General features: G+C 40.3%; 1 protein-coding gene across 1 annotated transcript in view; it reads right to left on the minus strand.

The window, feature by feature from the left end:
• The window catches only part of gtf3c2 (general transcription factor IIIC, polypeptide 2, beta), a 103,355-nt gene that overhangs the window by 36,396 nt on the left and 50,501 nt on the right, over window positions 1–16,458 (minus strand). The window contains exon 12 of the mRNA XM_073057132.1: window positions 9,704–9,848. Within this exon, the coding sequence (XP_072913233.1) occupies window positions 9,704–9,848 (145 nt within the window). The remainder of the gene's footprint in view (window positions 1–9,703; window positions 9,849–16,458) is intronic.

Genomic DNA, 16,458 nt, shown 5'->3' on the forward strand with positions numbered 1-16,458 from the left:
TCTCTCCAAAGAGTAAAGCCCTAGCTCCCTTAATCTCTGATCATAATCCATACTCTCTAAACCAGGCAGCATCCTGGTAAATCTCCTCTGTACCCTTTCCAATGCTTCCACATCCTTCCTATAGTGAGGTGACCAGAACTGGACACAGTACTCCAAGTGTGCCCTAATTAGCATTTTATAGAGCTGCATCATTACATCGCGTCTCTTAAACTCTATCCCTCAACTTATGAAAGCTAACACTCCATATGCTTTCTTAACTACCCTATCTACCTGTGAGGCAACTTTCAGGGATCTGTGGACATGTACCCCCAGAGCCCTCAGCTCCTCCACACTACCAAGTATCCTGCCATTTACTTTGTACTCTGCCTTGGAGTTTGTCCTTCCAAAGTATACCACCTCACATTTCTCCGGGTTGAACGCCATCTGCCACTTCTCAGCCCACTTCTGCATCCTATCAATGTCCCTCTGCAATCTTTGAGAATCCTCTGCACTATCTCCAACACCACCAACCTTTGTGTCATCTGCAAACTTGCCAACCCACCCTTCTACCCCCACATCCAGGTCGTTAATAAAAATCACAAAAAGTAGAGGTCCCAGAACAGATCCTTGTGGGACACCACTAGTCACAACCCTCCAATCTGAACGTACTCCCTCCACCACGACCCTCTGCCTTCTGCAGGCAAGCCAATTCTGAATCCACCTGGCCAAACTTCTCTGGATCCCATGCCTTCTGACTTTCTGAATAAGCCTACCGTGTGGAACCTTGTCAAATGCCTTACTAAAATCCATGTAGATCACATCCACTGCACTACCCTCATCATATATTCCATAACTACTTAAAAATAGATATTCAGGAGTACTGGTGTGAAGCATTAACAGTTTAATGCCGTGTGACACTTTTTACAACCTTAAACTTTCATTCAATGCAAACGTCAAGAAAATTCAAAGAAGCTAATTTGCAAGACAAATAATTCAGGAGTTCAGCTCAAGTTTAAAGTTGGGGCATTAAGGATTTAAATTCTACTTAAAATATGGAAATTGCTAAAGTTGGAAGAAATTATTGTAAATTTATGTTATAGATTTATATGCATGTACAATTAGTATAGATTCAGGAGTTACCTACTGTATATGGTGACCATGAGGCATATACTGTACGAGTGAGACAGATCGGCTGGTTGAGTAGGCTCGCAACAACAACCTTGCACTCAACATCATTAAGACCAAGGAATTTATCTGCCAATGTTACTAAGTAACTGGGATGGGACAGTTGTGTAGTGGTTACCATAATGCTTTAAGTGCCAGTGACTACTGTTCATCTTTACAGACCGCTGTCTATAAGGATGTTTTACGTTCTCCCTGTGACAACGTGGATTTTATTTGGGTGCCTCCCACATTCCAAAGACATGTGGGACAATAGGTTAATTGATCACATGGGTGTATTTGGGCAGCACTGGCTCAATGAGCCACAAGGTTCTGTTACCCTGCTGTATCTTCACATAAAATAAATAAAATTATATTGTTCCGATGCCAAAGACTACCCTTAGTTTTCACGTCGTCTGCATGTTCTCTAAAATTGCCTTCTGCATTCACATCCAAATTATTAATGTATACAAAAAATAGCAAGGGTTCCAAGCACCAAACCCTCAAGCAAAGCACTGAACAGGCTTTTCAGAGAAGCACCGCTCAGCCACCTTCTGCCTCCTATCACAAAGCCAATTTTGGATCTAAATTTCCAAACAGCCCTGGATTCATAAGACCAGTCCCCCAGTTGAAACCTGATTATAAGCGTTACTGACGTCAATATGGACATAATCAGCAATATTATTCTCACCACCACACTTTATATTCTCAAAATAATTCAATCAAATAGGCATTCAGGGTAGTCCCTCTAAAGATCCATACTGACTATTCTTGCCTTTCTAAGTGCAGATTATATAACTTTTTCCCCAATAATCTCCCTACCACTGATCTTCAGCTCACCAGCTCGTGAGTCTTATTTGGCTTATTCGTGCTTCCGTTCCTGAATAAAGTTACGACATCTACTATGCTCCATTCATCTGGTACCTCTTAAGTGGCCAGAGAAGATCTGAAAATTTCCTCAGAGTTATCTCCTCCCTCCATTTCTACAACAACCTGGAATTCAACTCATCAGGGAATTTATCCACCTTCAAACTTGCTGAGGCAGCTAATATCTTATTTTTCAGGTGAGCCAAAGGACTTGTTCATGTAGAATTTAAATATGCATGATCATAATTCTACTGTCCACCTCCTGAATTATTCAATAGTATTATTTCCATGTTAAATACAAATAAAACAGCATTAATTTCAGATCTCACTTACAACCTCAAATGCAGATTGCAACTTTGGCCCCTAATAGGTTTATCTTTTCCTCAATTTTCATTAATTTGACTGTCAGCCTTTCACACCCCCTCTTCTTCCCTTAACTACTTGTTTTAGAAATAATCCCCAACCCACATGTACCCCTCCAGCCCAAAACAGACAAACAAACACACAAGAGTCCTGTAGAGCCTCACCGATGTTGAGATCTCCAAACCTGCCACAAACTTTAACCTATGATATCCAGAATTTTTTAGATTTGCATGCTTTATCGTTCATCCTTAGGGAAGCAGTTGTCCCAGAACTCTAAACAACACACACACACACACAAAATGCTGGAGGAACTCAGATGCTGCCTGGCCTGCTGAGTTCCTCCAACATTTTGTGTGTTGCTTGGACTTCCAGCATCTGCAGATCTTCTCTTGTTTGTCCCTGAACTCTATTTTGCTTCTGATTGCCCCCCCCCCCCCCCATTTATGGCCTGTAGACCAAACTGCAAATAGCTGCTCCCAACCCACTTCTTCCAGGTTATTTTATTATATTAAAACCAGACTTGCCCAGTTCAGGAAGTTAACTTCCAAACAATCCTTGACCACCTTTATATTCTTAAAACTTAACATTTACTGTCATCATTTCCGAAATGTTCTCCCAATGAAACTTGCTCCAGTATCTCAAAAGATCTCCTAGATGCACTCTAAAAAATTCCACCCCTTCCAGTCTTTACATTAAGGTGATCCCAATTAATATTGGGGATTATAAGATACAATACAATTATTACAGTATTATTTTAACAGTGGTTCCTTATGGTTGTTACAGCTGGGGATGGCAGGGGGATAAGCTCCGACTACCTATTAAATGCTCCCTATGATGTGTGACTCAAATAGCTTCTGACAACCAAGTCCAGCTCCTTTCCTTCATGTGTGGCTTAGATACTAAAGCTGGTGGAACTATTTCTATTGACAAGAGAAGGGCAAAAGCGGGTCACTGGCATCTTAAAACCAGTCGCTTTGGGCAGATGGGGCTCTTCGGTCGTGTTTGGCAGCTCACCTAGGAAAGGAAAACTCTGAACTCAACCTATGCTGCCTAGCAGCTATACCCACTCATGGGGAAGGCTTCAGAGTAAACCCTGAGGAAAACTCCAGAACTGGAGTTCCTAAGGCAGTCCTACATTGAGTTCTACGTTGACTGACAACTCCTGAAACGTCACTGGTGCCGAACAGTATCAGTCTCTGCCGTTCCTTTGAATCCATCAGCTGCGTGGAGAGGGCAAGCCTGCTACATGGGCAACAGCTTGCTCTCTGACATGCATATCAATTAGACAGCTGGGACGCAACATACATGGTGGACCTCGACCAATAGAGGGTCTCATTTTAACTTTTCTTTCTGATTTGCTTACATAACTGTTTCTCTATCACTTGCTAATTACTTGGAGGTCTTTGAGACAGTGGTGGCAAACTGATGACTTCATTTTTGCTTCCAAAGTCTCACCATGTGGCCTTATTTGTAGAACATTAGGACATTGTCTCTCCTTACTACAGTGATGGATGCCTTAACTAATATTGCAATGCCACCTCTCTTACATTCCAATCCCCACCTCCGTCCTAGCCCACCTGAAGACCCTGGAATGCTACGTACTTAGTCTTTCATCAAAGTTTCCATGAAACCGGGGAAATAAATAAATATATATATATTAAAGCTATTATGAACTCCATGGAGCATGTGGGGATCTTCCGATATCCAGGCATTCTTTCTTTCTTTCTTTTTTCTTCTCTCTTTTTTTTCCTCTTTCTATAGGGATATGTTAGGGGGGAGGGGTTAAGGGGGGGGGGAAGGGTTGAATTTTTTTTTAATAGTTTTTTTCCTTCTGTAACCTATTTGAAAATTCAATAAAAAAATTATAAAAAAAGTTTCCATGAAGCAACAATATACTTCCACACAATGACTATCACCCTTTGTTCAGCAACCTTATTTATCAGCATCCAGATACTAAAAAGAACTTGCATTACATTCCTTCCATGTGCCTTCAGCCTTGGCTTTCCTTCTATATTTGGCTGTTACTCACTCCCTGACATACCTTTCTCCCTGTAAAAGTAATTTCAATCCTCCCCAACAGTTCTAGTAACACTATTCCTTCTTTTTCCAAGGACACTGACTCCCATCATGTCCAAGAACAATCTGCTTAACTTGTACAGGTCCCACCTTTTCAATAATCTAAAAATATAACTTAACCCGCTTGCACCATCTCTTCAGTCACATTCATCTTACCTGTCGACCTACTCCTAATTCTGCACTGGTTAGCATTTGGCTCTGAAAGTAACAGAGAGATAAGTTCACAATCCTGAATTTAGCAAGCCGAGTAGTAGATACAAAAGCAAGTTGCAGAATCTCATCCCTAATTTTTGCTCTATTTATACCAATGTGAATTGAAACCTTTGATTGCAAGGTGGTACAAACAAAATGGTAAAGTCATTCAATGACATCCTTGACCCGAGGAAACAACACAGCATCCAGAATTTGTGACTAAGACTGTAAAAGCACCCATCTATCCCACTTACAACTGCCCCAGATATTAAGCAGCACAGCCAACCATTGGAAATGTCTACATTTCCAGAGCAATATCCACATTCACCATTCGCAACATTTTCCAATAAACAGTAATGGAATGACTTGCATTCTAAGGCTTCCCCATCTTTTGCCTGCCTCCCTTCCTGGATCTGGTGTTCACTCATTCACTCTTTCTGCAATTCCTTAGCTGGAGCATGATCAGTTCTAAAAAATTGGTCATTAGTATAACTCTCAGCTTCATGGATGCATCATAGTGCCTCTAGTTGATCCTCAAGCTCTGAAACACAGCATTCAAGCTGGTCAGAATGATGGCAATTCCTGCAGACATGGCCTTGCAGAATTTGAAAATCTGCTAGGAGTTCCCACATGTTGCAGGCCTTATAACACATAGGACTGAGTTCCCCTGTCATACCTTTAATTGAAGGAAGTCCTGTTTACTTTAAAGACAGAAGATTTAAAACTAAGATGTGAATGTTAAAAATCAAGATATCATTGAGGAATCAAGAGACAATGAAGTTGCTACCAGACAGACAACAGGTGGCCAGACTTGAATACAGGCAACAGAATTATTGAGGAGCTGAAGTTACAGAAAGTGCAATCACAAGAACATGGGACTAGTTGAGTGTTGAGGTAACAAAGGGATTTAATAAGGCATCAGAAGAATCTAGACTGACTCCTTTGTATTAATTAAAATTGATGAACTGGAAGATACAATGTCCATGAAATACCAAAGGTTTTTCCTGAGGTGGACAGAAGTGTATATATAGTAGCACAATTTCAAAGAAAACGAGGTAGTTAGAAAATTCTAAGTGTTCTGGCCATTTTTTTAACCCCGATCAACATTATGCATTTATTTAGAAGTTATAACCTGGTCTTTATGGCAGCTTGCTTCTGTGCAGATTGGCTGCTGCACTTACTTTATTAAACACAAAGAATAGTGTACTGCTATAAAGCAGCTTGGGAAGTGTAAAACACCTTATCACTGAAAGGCTATGTATTCCCAAGTGGCAAATGAGATAAAGCAGAGTTGGTTGTATTGGACAATAAGACAGAGACATAAGGGGTACAATGGACATGTATACATATTCAGAAATTCATACAGAGCAACAAGGCAGGTAGGATGGAAAATGGGTGAGAGGGATAGTAAAGTTGTACAAAATGGTCTTGAAAGAGTTTTGAAAAGTGAGCATTTCCTTTTAATTATTTCCCATCCTTTATTGCTGTTGAATGGAATAAATTTCTAAGTCAAATTATATACAGATCAGAATGGATGATGATGGCAGATTTCCTTCCTAAAAAGAACATTAGTAAGCCAGGTGAAATTTTAAGTATCAATCCAGTAATTTCAAGGATACCAGTGATGATACAACATTTTTCTTTCCAATTTAATTAATTGAAATGATGTTTCCCAGCTCCAATGATGGATTTAAATCCATCTCTTCAACAGGCCTCTGAATTAACGATCTAGTAACACATCCACATACGAAAAAAGATTTAGTGCTTTCCCGGCATATATGATGATGTAATTCTTCTCAGGCTTCCAGCTGGGTACAGGTATTGATTATAACCAACACCTCAATGACAAACTCTGCAATCCTCATCAGGGACGATGCTTGGGCATGTCTAATCTGGTGGTATTAATACCTCTGAAGTCCGTTCCTCCTGATTAGTTAGTCCTCATCCGATCAGGTTTCCTTTCTCCCACCTTGCTTACAATCGAATTCCAATTCTTACTCAGAGTGAGACCTTTGTCTTTGTTAAAATTCTTTTCCTCTAGTTTTATTTCAATGGCTTCCTTTACCAGGTGGTCCCAAAACCCATTGGTGTGGTACAGTAGTTTGTGCTGAAGTCAATCCTCAAGGCCATTGCGAATGCAATGTTCTGCTACCGCCGATTTCTCCAGGTAACCCAAATGGATACATATCCTGTGCTTCTTGATGCGGATTTCCACCATGTGTCCCGTTTGGCTGATATACACTGCTCTGCATTCACAGGGAATCCTGTAAACGCCAGCCAACCTGAGTCCCAGGTCATCAAGCTGTGATTCGAGCGTCTTTTCATGTTTGTGGATGGTATTAATCCGGTGGAAACCTGCATCAGCAAGGATGGGCTATGGAGATGGCAGAGTTTGTTATTGAAATATCCGATATAATCGATACCTGGGAAGCCCAAGAAGAGTTAATTCGACATCCATTTATAATGAACTGATCCAAACAGGAACACAAAAAGTAGTATTTCAAGAGTTCGGATACAGATAAAACATGACTAGGATGATATCTCACTTAGAATGCATTAAGAATGATTTGAAATAAATGATCTACAAGTTGCCATGTAGCCAACTGGACAGGATATTCAGCAGAAACCCACATAAGCAGTGAAAAGGAGAATGTGGGACTCAGTGTACTGTTATGGGTGAATGGAATACTTGAAAGATCAAAAGAAAGTAAGAACAAGACTCAGGCTCAGCAAACATGCCCCATCATTTAATAGGATCACGCTGGTCCATGCTGACCTCATCTCTTCTGAAAGATAAACACAATAAATTCTACAGATGCTGCAAGTCTAAAGCAACATATGTAAAATGCTGGAGATACTCAGCAGATCAGGCAGCATCCATGGAAATGAACTAATAGTCAACATTTCCACCCAAGACCCTTCTTCAGGACTGGAAAGGAAGGGGGAAGACGCCAGAATAAAAAGGTTAGGTGAGGGGAAGAAGAATAGATAGAAGGTAATAGGTGATGGCAGGTGCGTAGAAAAGATAAAGGGCTGGAGATAAAGGAATCTGATAGGAGAGGAGAGTGGACCATAAGGAGAGGAAAGAAGAGGGGACGTGGGGGGAAGGCGACAGGCAGGTGAGAAGAGGTAAGGGGAAGAGAAGAGGGGAGGGACTTTTTTTTAAAAACATATAAACCAGAAAGAGAATTTGATATTGAAATTGAGATTGGAGTCTACCCAGATGAAATGCAAATTGTTGCTTCTCCACTCTGAGGGTGGCCTCATTGAGGCACAAAAGGAGGCCGTGGACTGTCATGTCAGAATGGGAGTGGGAATTAAAATTAAAACATAGGGCCACTGGGAAGTTCTGCTTTTTGCAGATGGAACTGAGGTGCTCGATGAATGGTCCCTCAATTTACAACAAGTCTCACCAACGTAGTGGAGGCCGTATCAGGATTACTGGATGCAATAGACAACCCCAGCAGATTAACAGGTGAAGCGTTGCCTCACTTCAGACTGTTTGGGGCCCTGAATGGATGTGAGGGAGGTGCATAATGGGCAGGTGTAGCACTTAGACTGCTTGCATGGATAAATGCCATGAGGGAGATTAGTGGAAAGGAACAAATGGGCAAGGGAATCACAAAGGAAGTGATCCCTATAGAAAATGGAGAATTGGGGGAGAGTGGGAATGGTGGAGAAAACTGCCAGAATTAACGAGATCACTTGGAAAATGTCTATTGTAAAACAGGCAAGAGGTATCATTTAGAGTTTTAGCTTGAGGGGGAGAAAGGGATCCAAATGGTCAATGTGGAACAGCTGAGAAAATAATTAATGGGATGTGGGTCAGCAAGGTCAGCTGAGAATAGTGGTTTCACACACGGTCCTATTCTGTATGAGTTCACTTGGGAAATGGATAGGCACATATATTTTTAAGATTAAAAAATAGATGTGGGTTCTTAATACTGAGCTGGAGGAATCTTTGGCTCATTAATTAGTTGATATTGAATTTGGCTTCAGTTACCATAACAACAAATTTAGAACTGAAATTGGCAGGAGTAAGGTAGAACCAAGTTCTATGAACTTAACTGTCAAGCTAAATCTAACGGTGTAAGACACAGCATCAAGAGAGAAGCAGAAAACACTAAAAGGTGAAGGAGTGTAGTTTCTAAACCTTCTCACTAGTAACTGGGTAATCATATATACAAGACACTAGCTGGCTTGTATACCAGTGAATGCAGAGTTTGCCGACATAAAGGAGGAGTTTGCATTAAATTGAAGAATATGGACTAAAATTCAGAGGCAGATGGTTTTTGCAATCTGTAAAAGTAGGACAGCACAAGCTGCAGCTGTGCTGGTGAGAAATGTACATAATGAGTGGTGAGATTGAGGGAAAAAAGGATTCAATCTGCTGTTTGTTTTTGGTGCATGCATTACAGAATCTGGCTCAGAATGTGACAAATTCTACAAATGCTAATTATTCATGGCTCAGAACACAAGGAGAGAAAATGTGACAAAATTATTTTACTCTCTAAACATTCCCTCTTTCCACAGACCACCTGGAAATTGCATATTGCAATTAAAATATTGCCAATAATCTGGCAGAATACTTCTAGCATTTTCTACTTTTGTTTCAGATTCCCAGCATCTGCAGTATATTATTTTGTCAATTAATTTGATTTATTGCCTTATGCAACCTATTTAAAATGATATTTGGAAAAATACAACTGTGTTTTGTTTTCATTTTATTTTGTATACCAGTCATGTGAAAAATTGAATTTCTACCAAATTTCCGTATCTACCTCATGCTTTCCTCACTGGGTAATGCCACATGTAGAGTTAAGCTCTTTCTCCCGTCCTGACAATATGTCTTGAAAAATCATTATCCCCAAATTTATTCTGCCATAGATTAAGTTAAAAGAATGCTGTTTAGCTTCAGGAGAACTGTTGAAGTAAATGTCTTATTTAATGCAGTCTAACAATTAGTTCCAGGAACCCATATTGCAATGGAATCTTAATTTACAATCCCATGTCTCTTCTAACTGTAGTTGATTTCCCACATTATTGTCTTTGTTTAAGAACTTACCTGTGGGCTTTACTCCAAGCAATAGCTTTGACTGCATGGTCGTGTGCAACAAAGGAATGGAAGGGATAGATTTTCAAACTTCCGTCACCTTGCTGGACTCGCAACAGTAATGATTTTGAATTCAGATTCCAGAGAGCAACTGTACCTATTTAATGAAATGAATATTAAAAAAATGCACATTCTAATATCAGTTTACTTAAATTCATTACAGTTGAAAGTCAATACATAATTACTTTTTATGTACTCTTCTTACAAGTTACAGAGTTATCATGGTCCATAATAAGGAATTAACTTGAATCACACTATCGCATGAAGGTACTAAGACAAAGACATGCGAGATCTTGGCCATGCAGCATTTCTTTAAGGCTCATATCATTGTGTAACAGTAGATAAACTTGGAACATAATTGTATGGTAGGCATATACAATTCGGACTGAATTTTATAAAATTAGCAGCCTTTCATGGATGAATAGAAGAACTAAGGGCAGAATCAAATGGAAATTTAACAAATATTACCCTCATATAATAGCTACTGCAAGGTGCAGTGTGACACAGGAACTGAATTATGGCAATATCAATTTGATTTCTTCCTTGGGCTTAATGCATAGTTTGCAATCAAGATCTCTGCAGCTTTAAGACCTCCTTTTGCTTTCATATACAATAAACTTAAAAGTTGTTAAAAATGCCAAGATTTAATTTGGATCATGATAAGAAATGGGAAAAGTAGTTTATGGGGGAAATTTCAAAGTTCCTAGATGTTGTCCTGGCTAATATAAACCTACTCCACGAGTTCATTTTTCATATATTCATGTACCGATTTAGAAGACCCTATTGCATCAGCTTCTACTACCACTCTAGGCAGTGCATTTCAGGTATGCATCATTTTCTATGTAAAAAGCCTACCTCTAACATCTCTCCTAAACTTTCCTCCACTCACCATAAATGGCCAGTGTCACCCCGGGAGTAAGGTGTTGGGTGCCTACTCTATCTATGCCTCTCATAATTTTATACGCCTCTAACAAGTCACTTCACAACCTCCATCACTCCAAAGAGGGAAGCCCTTGCTCTCTCAACCTTTCCTCAAAAAAGCAGGCAGCATCCTTGTACACCTCCTTTGCACCCTCTAGAAAGCTTCCACATCCTCTTATACTAAAATGATCAGAACTGAGCACAATAAACCAAGTGTGGTCAAACCAGAGTTTTAAAGCTGCAACATTACCTCATGGCTCTTGAACTTAGTCCCCTAACTAATGAACACCAGCACATCATGCACCTTCTTAACCATGTTATCAACTCGTTCAGTAACTTTGAGGATCTATGGACCTGGATCCCAAGATCTTTGTGTTCTTTCATATTGCCAAGAATTCTGCCATTAATGATATACTCACCTTCAAGTTCAATCTTCTGAAGTGTATCATTTCACATTTTTCTGACCAACTGCGTATTCTGTCCAAATCCTATTGCAACCTTCTATAACCTTCCATGCTATCCTTCGTGCCATCTGCAAACTTCCTAACCCACTCCTCTACGAAATCATTGATACTTAAAAAAAATCACAAAAACCAAGGGTCCCAGAACAGATTCCTGCAGAACACTGCTACAGTCATGAACCTCCAGGTAGAATATGCTCCATTTACTATACTTTCTGCTTTCCGTTGGCAAGACATTTCTGAATCCATGCAGCCAAATTTCCAAGGATCCCATACTTCATGACTCTCTTGATATGCTTAAAATGGGGAATCTTGTTAAATGCCTTACTAAAATCCATATGCATTACATCCACCACTCTAGCTTCATTGATTTGCTTTGTCACCTACTTGAAAAACTCAATTAGGCTTCTAAGGTACGACCTGATTCTCCAAATGCTCATAAATTCAGTCCCTGAGAATCCTCTCCAATAGTTTGCCCACAAACTATTCGCGCAAGACTCACTGGTCTATAAATTCCCAAGGTTGTGCCTATTACTTTTCTTGAAGAACATTTTCCATCCTCCAATCCCTCCTATAGCCACAGAGGACACAAAGATAATTGCCAATGTCCTAGAAATCTCTTTCCTCACTTTTCATAACAACCTGGGATATATCCCATCTAGCCCCAGGGACTTACCCATCTTAATGTTTTTCCAGAATCCCAACACTGCTTTTTTAACCTCAGCATGCTTCAACACATTAGTCTGCTCCAAGCTGATCTCACATTTGTCAAAGTCCCTCTTCCTGGTGAACAATGAAGTATTCATTAGGGACTTTCCCTACTTCCTCCTCTATCTGTGGTCCTGCCCTCATTCTAATCATTATCCTGTTCTTCACGTACAGTACATAATCAAACACCTTGGGATTTTCCTTAATCTGATTTAACAAAGCCTTCTCATGTCCCCTTCTATCTTTCTTAAGATCTTCTCAAGAACCTTCCCTGATTTTTGCTTCCTAAACCTCAAGTATGCTTCCTTCTTCCTCTTGACTAAATGGTCCACCTGTCTTGTCCAAATGGTTCCTTTACTGTTACATCCTTTCCCTGTCTCAGTGGGACAAACCTATCCAAACCCCATGCAAGTATTCCCTAAGCAATCTTTGCATTTCTGCTGTGAATTTTCATGAGAACATCTGTTCCCAATTTACACTCTCAAGTTCCTGCCTATTATCATTGTAATTAGCTCTCCCAATTAAATGCTTTCTCATATCATCTGCTCCTATCCTTGTGTATAGCTATGGTAAAGATTGTTGTGGTTCGTATCTCTGAAACGTACACCTACTGAGAGGTGTGAAACCTGACAAGGTTCATTGCCTTGTATTAGGTCCAGTATAGTCTCTCCTCTGGTCAGCCTGCTCATATAGTGTCAGGAATTCTTGCTGGACACAGTAACAAATTCTGCCCCATCAAAACTTTCTGCATGAAGGAGGTGACAATCAATATTAGGGAATTTTAAGTCATCCATTAAAAACTTATTTCTGCACCTTTCCAAAATTTGCCTATTTATTTGCCCCTGTGTCCTGGTGGCTATTGAGATGCCTATAAAATAAGTGGATTCACATTAATTGGGCCATCGGTTAATCGGGGCAGTGGTTATGTGGGTTAACCCTAAAAGAACAAAAATTCAATTTGAAAAAATAACCAGAATTCCCTTTGTTTAATTGGAACACTATTCTACTTAATTAGAACAGGAGGTTGTTGCCAAACAGTTCCTAACTAGTGTCAGTTGTGTGCCCTTGTGTGGACATTAGATACTACACCATGCTTAGAGCAAACAGTTTTTATATGGTGTTGGTTGCATATGATTGTGTACTGTTTTCAATTTGGGCCGACAGATGCCAATTCAAAAGGCAGTGAAGATTTGGAGGACACAATTGTCAAAATCATTGTTCGAAACACCAATATGAAGACGAGGAAAGTGATGACACATCTGAACTTGAGCTAGTCACTACACAGGATGCTGGATTATATTACTTTATGCAGGAAGGCAATGGAGGCAGTCCATTATCTGGCTTAGGTGTCTGTGTGGATCTTGCTTACTTACAGTCAAAAAAACACATCAATGTACATTAGATGAATTCCTCCGTCGATAACTAGTAGGAACTAATAGTTTTATAGTACTGCAGTAGTATTGGCAGTGTTCTAATTTGTTCTGCATTTCATTTAAATGCATAACTTGTTACTCAGACTACTTTGTCTTTTTTTATAGCTTTTTAACTATCTTCATGTAACTTGAGCTAATTGGGGCGGCAGTTGAATTGGGCCAAAATATAGTGGTCTGCATATATCCCAATTAACTAGAATCCACTGTACTCCCAACAGGGTGATTGTTCCTTTCCTGTTTCTGACTTCCACCCACACTGACTCTGAGATGATTCCTCCACAACACCCTGTTTCTGCAGCTGTGATACTATTCCTGATTAGCACTGCCACTCCTTCATCTCTTCTACTTTCCTCCCCATCCCTTTTAAAACATCTAATCCCTGACAACTGAATTAGTAGAATTGAGATAAGAATCAGATTTAATATCACTGGCATACATTGTGAAATTTGTTAACTTAGTGATATCAGTACAATGCAATACATAACATACATTAAAAATAAACAAATCAATTGAGATATACACACATATATACATATACATACACATACAAGACCATAAGACATAGAAGTAGAATTAGGCCATCTGGCCCATTGAGTCTGCTCCACCATTCAATTATGACTGATCCTTCTTTTCTATCTCCTCCTCAACCCCGGTTCCCTGCCTTCTCCCCATAACCTTTGATGTCATGTCCAATCGAACCCAACAACCTGACCTCCACAGCTGCATGTAGCATCAAATTCCATAAATTCACCATCCTTTGACTAAAGAAATTACTCCACATCTGTTTTGAGAGGGAGCCCCTCTATCCTGAGGCTGTGCCCTCTTGTCCTAGACTCTCCCATCATGGGAGACATCCTTTCCACATCTATTCCATCTAGGTCTTTCAACATTCAAAAGGTTTCAATGAGACTCCCCCCCACCCCCACCATCCTTCTGAACTCCAGCAAGTACAGACCCAGAGCCATCAAACACTCCTCATATGATAACCCTTTCATTCCTGGAATCATCCTTGTGAACCTCCTCTGGACCCTCTCCAATGCTAGCACACCTTTTCTAAGATGAGGGGCCCAAAACTGTTCACAATACTCCAGGCGAGGCCTCATCTGTGCCTTATAAAGCCTCAGCATCACATCCTTGCTCTTGTATTCTAGACCGTTTGAAATGAATGCCAACATGGCATTTGCCTTCCTCACCACTGACTCAACCTGCAAGTTAACCTTCAGGATGTTCTGCACAAGGACTCCCAAGTCCTTCTGCATCTCAGATTCCTGGATTTTCTCCCCATTTAGAAAATAGTCCGCACATTTATTTCTACTACCAAAGTGCATGACTTACACATACACACATGTATATAATAGTTAAATTAAAAATAGTGCAAAAACAGAAATGATAAAAATGAGGTACTGTCTATGGGTTCATCGTCCAGACGGCACAGGGGAAGAAGCTGTTCCTGAATTGCCCCGTGCGTGCCTTTAAGCTCTTGCATGATAACAATGAGCAGAGGGTATGACCTGGGTGATGGAACTCCTTAATATTGGACACCACTTTTCTCAGGCACCGCTCCTTGAAGATGTCTTGGATACTATAGAGGCGAGTATCCGTGATGGAGCTGACTAATTTTACAACTTTCTGTAGCTTCTTTTGGTGCTGTACAGTAGCTCTCCAAGGTACATCTATAGAAGTTTTTGAGTCTTTTAGATGACAAACCAAATCTCTTCAAACTCCTAATGAAATATAACCACTGTCTTGCCTTCTTTATAGCTGCATTGATATGTTGGGACCAGGTTAGACCCTCAGAGATCTTGACACTGAAGATTTTGAAATTGCTCACACTCTCCACTTCTGATCCCCCTTTAAGGATTGGTTCATGTTCCCTTGTCCTACCCATTGAGAAATTCACAATGGTCTTACTGACATTGAGTGCAAGGTTGTTGCTATGACACCACTCATCTAGCTGGTATATCTCGCTCCTGTATGCCCTCATCTCCATCTGAGATTCTACCAACAATGGTTGTATCATCCACAAATTTATTGATAAGCAAGAAAGTAAAGATTAAAAACGAATTTCTAGGAAACTGCAAGGTTGCAGGGGCTTGAAAAGCAAAATGTGTTGAGAATTTTAAATCTGAGGGAATGGTGATCTGGGATTTATAGGTCAGCAAGTAAAGTAATGCTGCCAAGTAAGACTTGATATTTATATGATATATACCTGATCGTTTTGTACAGCACCAAAGTTGATACAAAGGTGATCTGGAGAGCACAGCAATAGCCAAATCTAGAATTTCATTTCCTTTGACAAGGTGGTGACTGGCAAAGGCAGCATTCATTTTTAAATTCAAATTCAATTTCAAATTCTTCATGCTGTGACATGATGCTGTCACCAAACAAGAAACAGTTCACCATGACGCAGTTCAAATCGCAGACGGGGATTTCAGTCAGGCTTGTCTTAAGAAATCCCTACCCAATTACCATCAGTGTACAAACTGTAGCACCAGAGGTCCCAACATACTAAACCACTGCTATAAGGAATGCCTGTTTCATACCCAGACTGCACTTTGGGAAATTTGACCCTCTGGCTGTCCTATCTGCATACAGGCAGTGGCTAGAGAGCAAATTTCCAGATATTAGTACAACAAAAAGATGGTCATGGGAGGCAGAGAAGCGAGTGGTTGCTGGATTGCCTCAAGTCGGTGAACTGAGCCATGTTCAAGGACACATCTGGGGGTCTGACTGAGTTCAAGGACTCATCTGGGGACCATCGTTGTCACAGACTTTACAAAAACAGTTGCAGACAAGTGTGTCCCTAGAAAATCATTCAGTCTTTCCCAAGCAGAAGCCTTGGATGAATCATGAGATCCACGACCTGCTAAAGGCCAGATCAGAGGCATTCAAGTCTGGCAACCAAGTAAATTACAAGAGGTCAGGCAGGCATGACCTACAGGAAACTATCTCATGGGCGAAGTGGCAATTCTGGACTAAATATGAATCAATGAAGGATGCTCAACAGCAAAGGCAGGGCTTGAATGCTATCACCTCTTATAAAGCAAAATCAAGCGATATAGGTGACAACAGGGCTTTTGCTTCCAGATAAAACTCAATACCTATGCTCACTTTGACTGTCAAAACATGGAGGAACCATCATGAATTCCCACAGCTTCAAGACCTTGGCCTCATTACAACTTTG

This window comes from Hemitrygon akajei, chromosome 9, assembly GCF_048418815.1.
Source record: "Hemitrygon akajei chromosome 9, sHemAka1.3, whole genome shotgun sequence".
NCBI lineage: Eukaryota > Metazoa > Chordata > Chondrichthyes > Myliobatiformes > Dasyatidae > Hemitrygon > Hemitrygon akajei.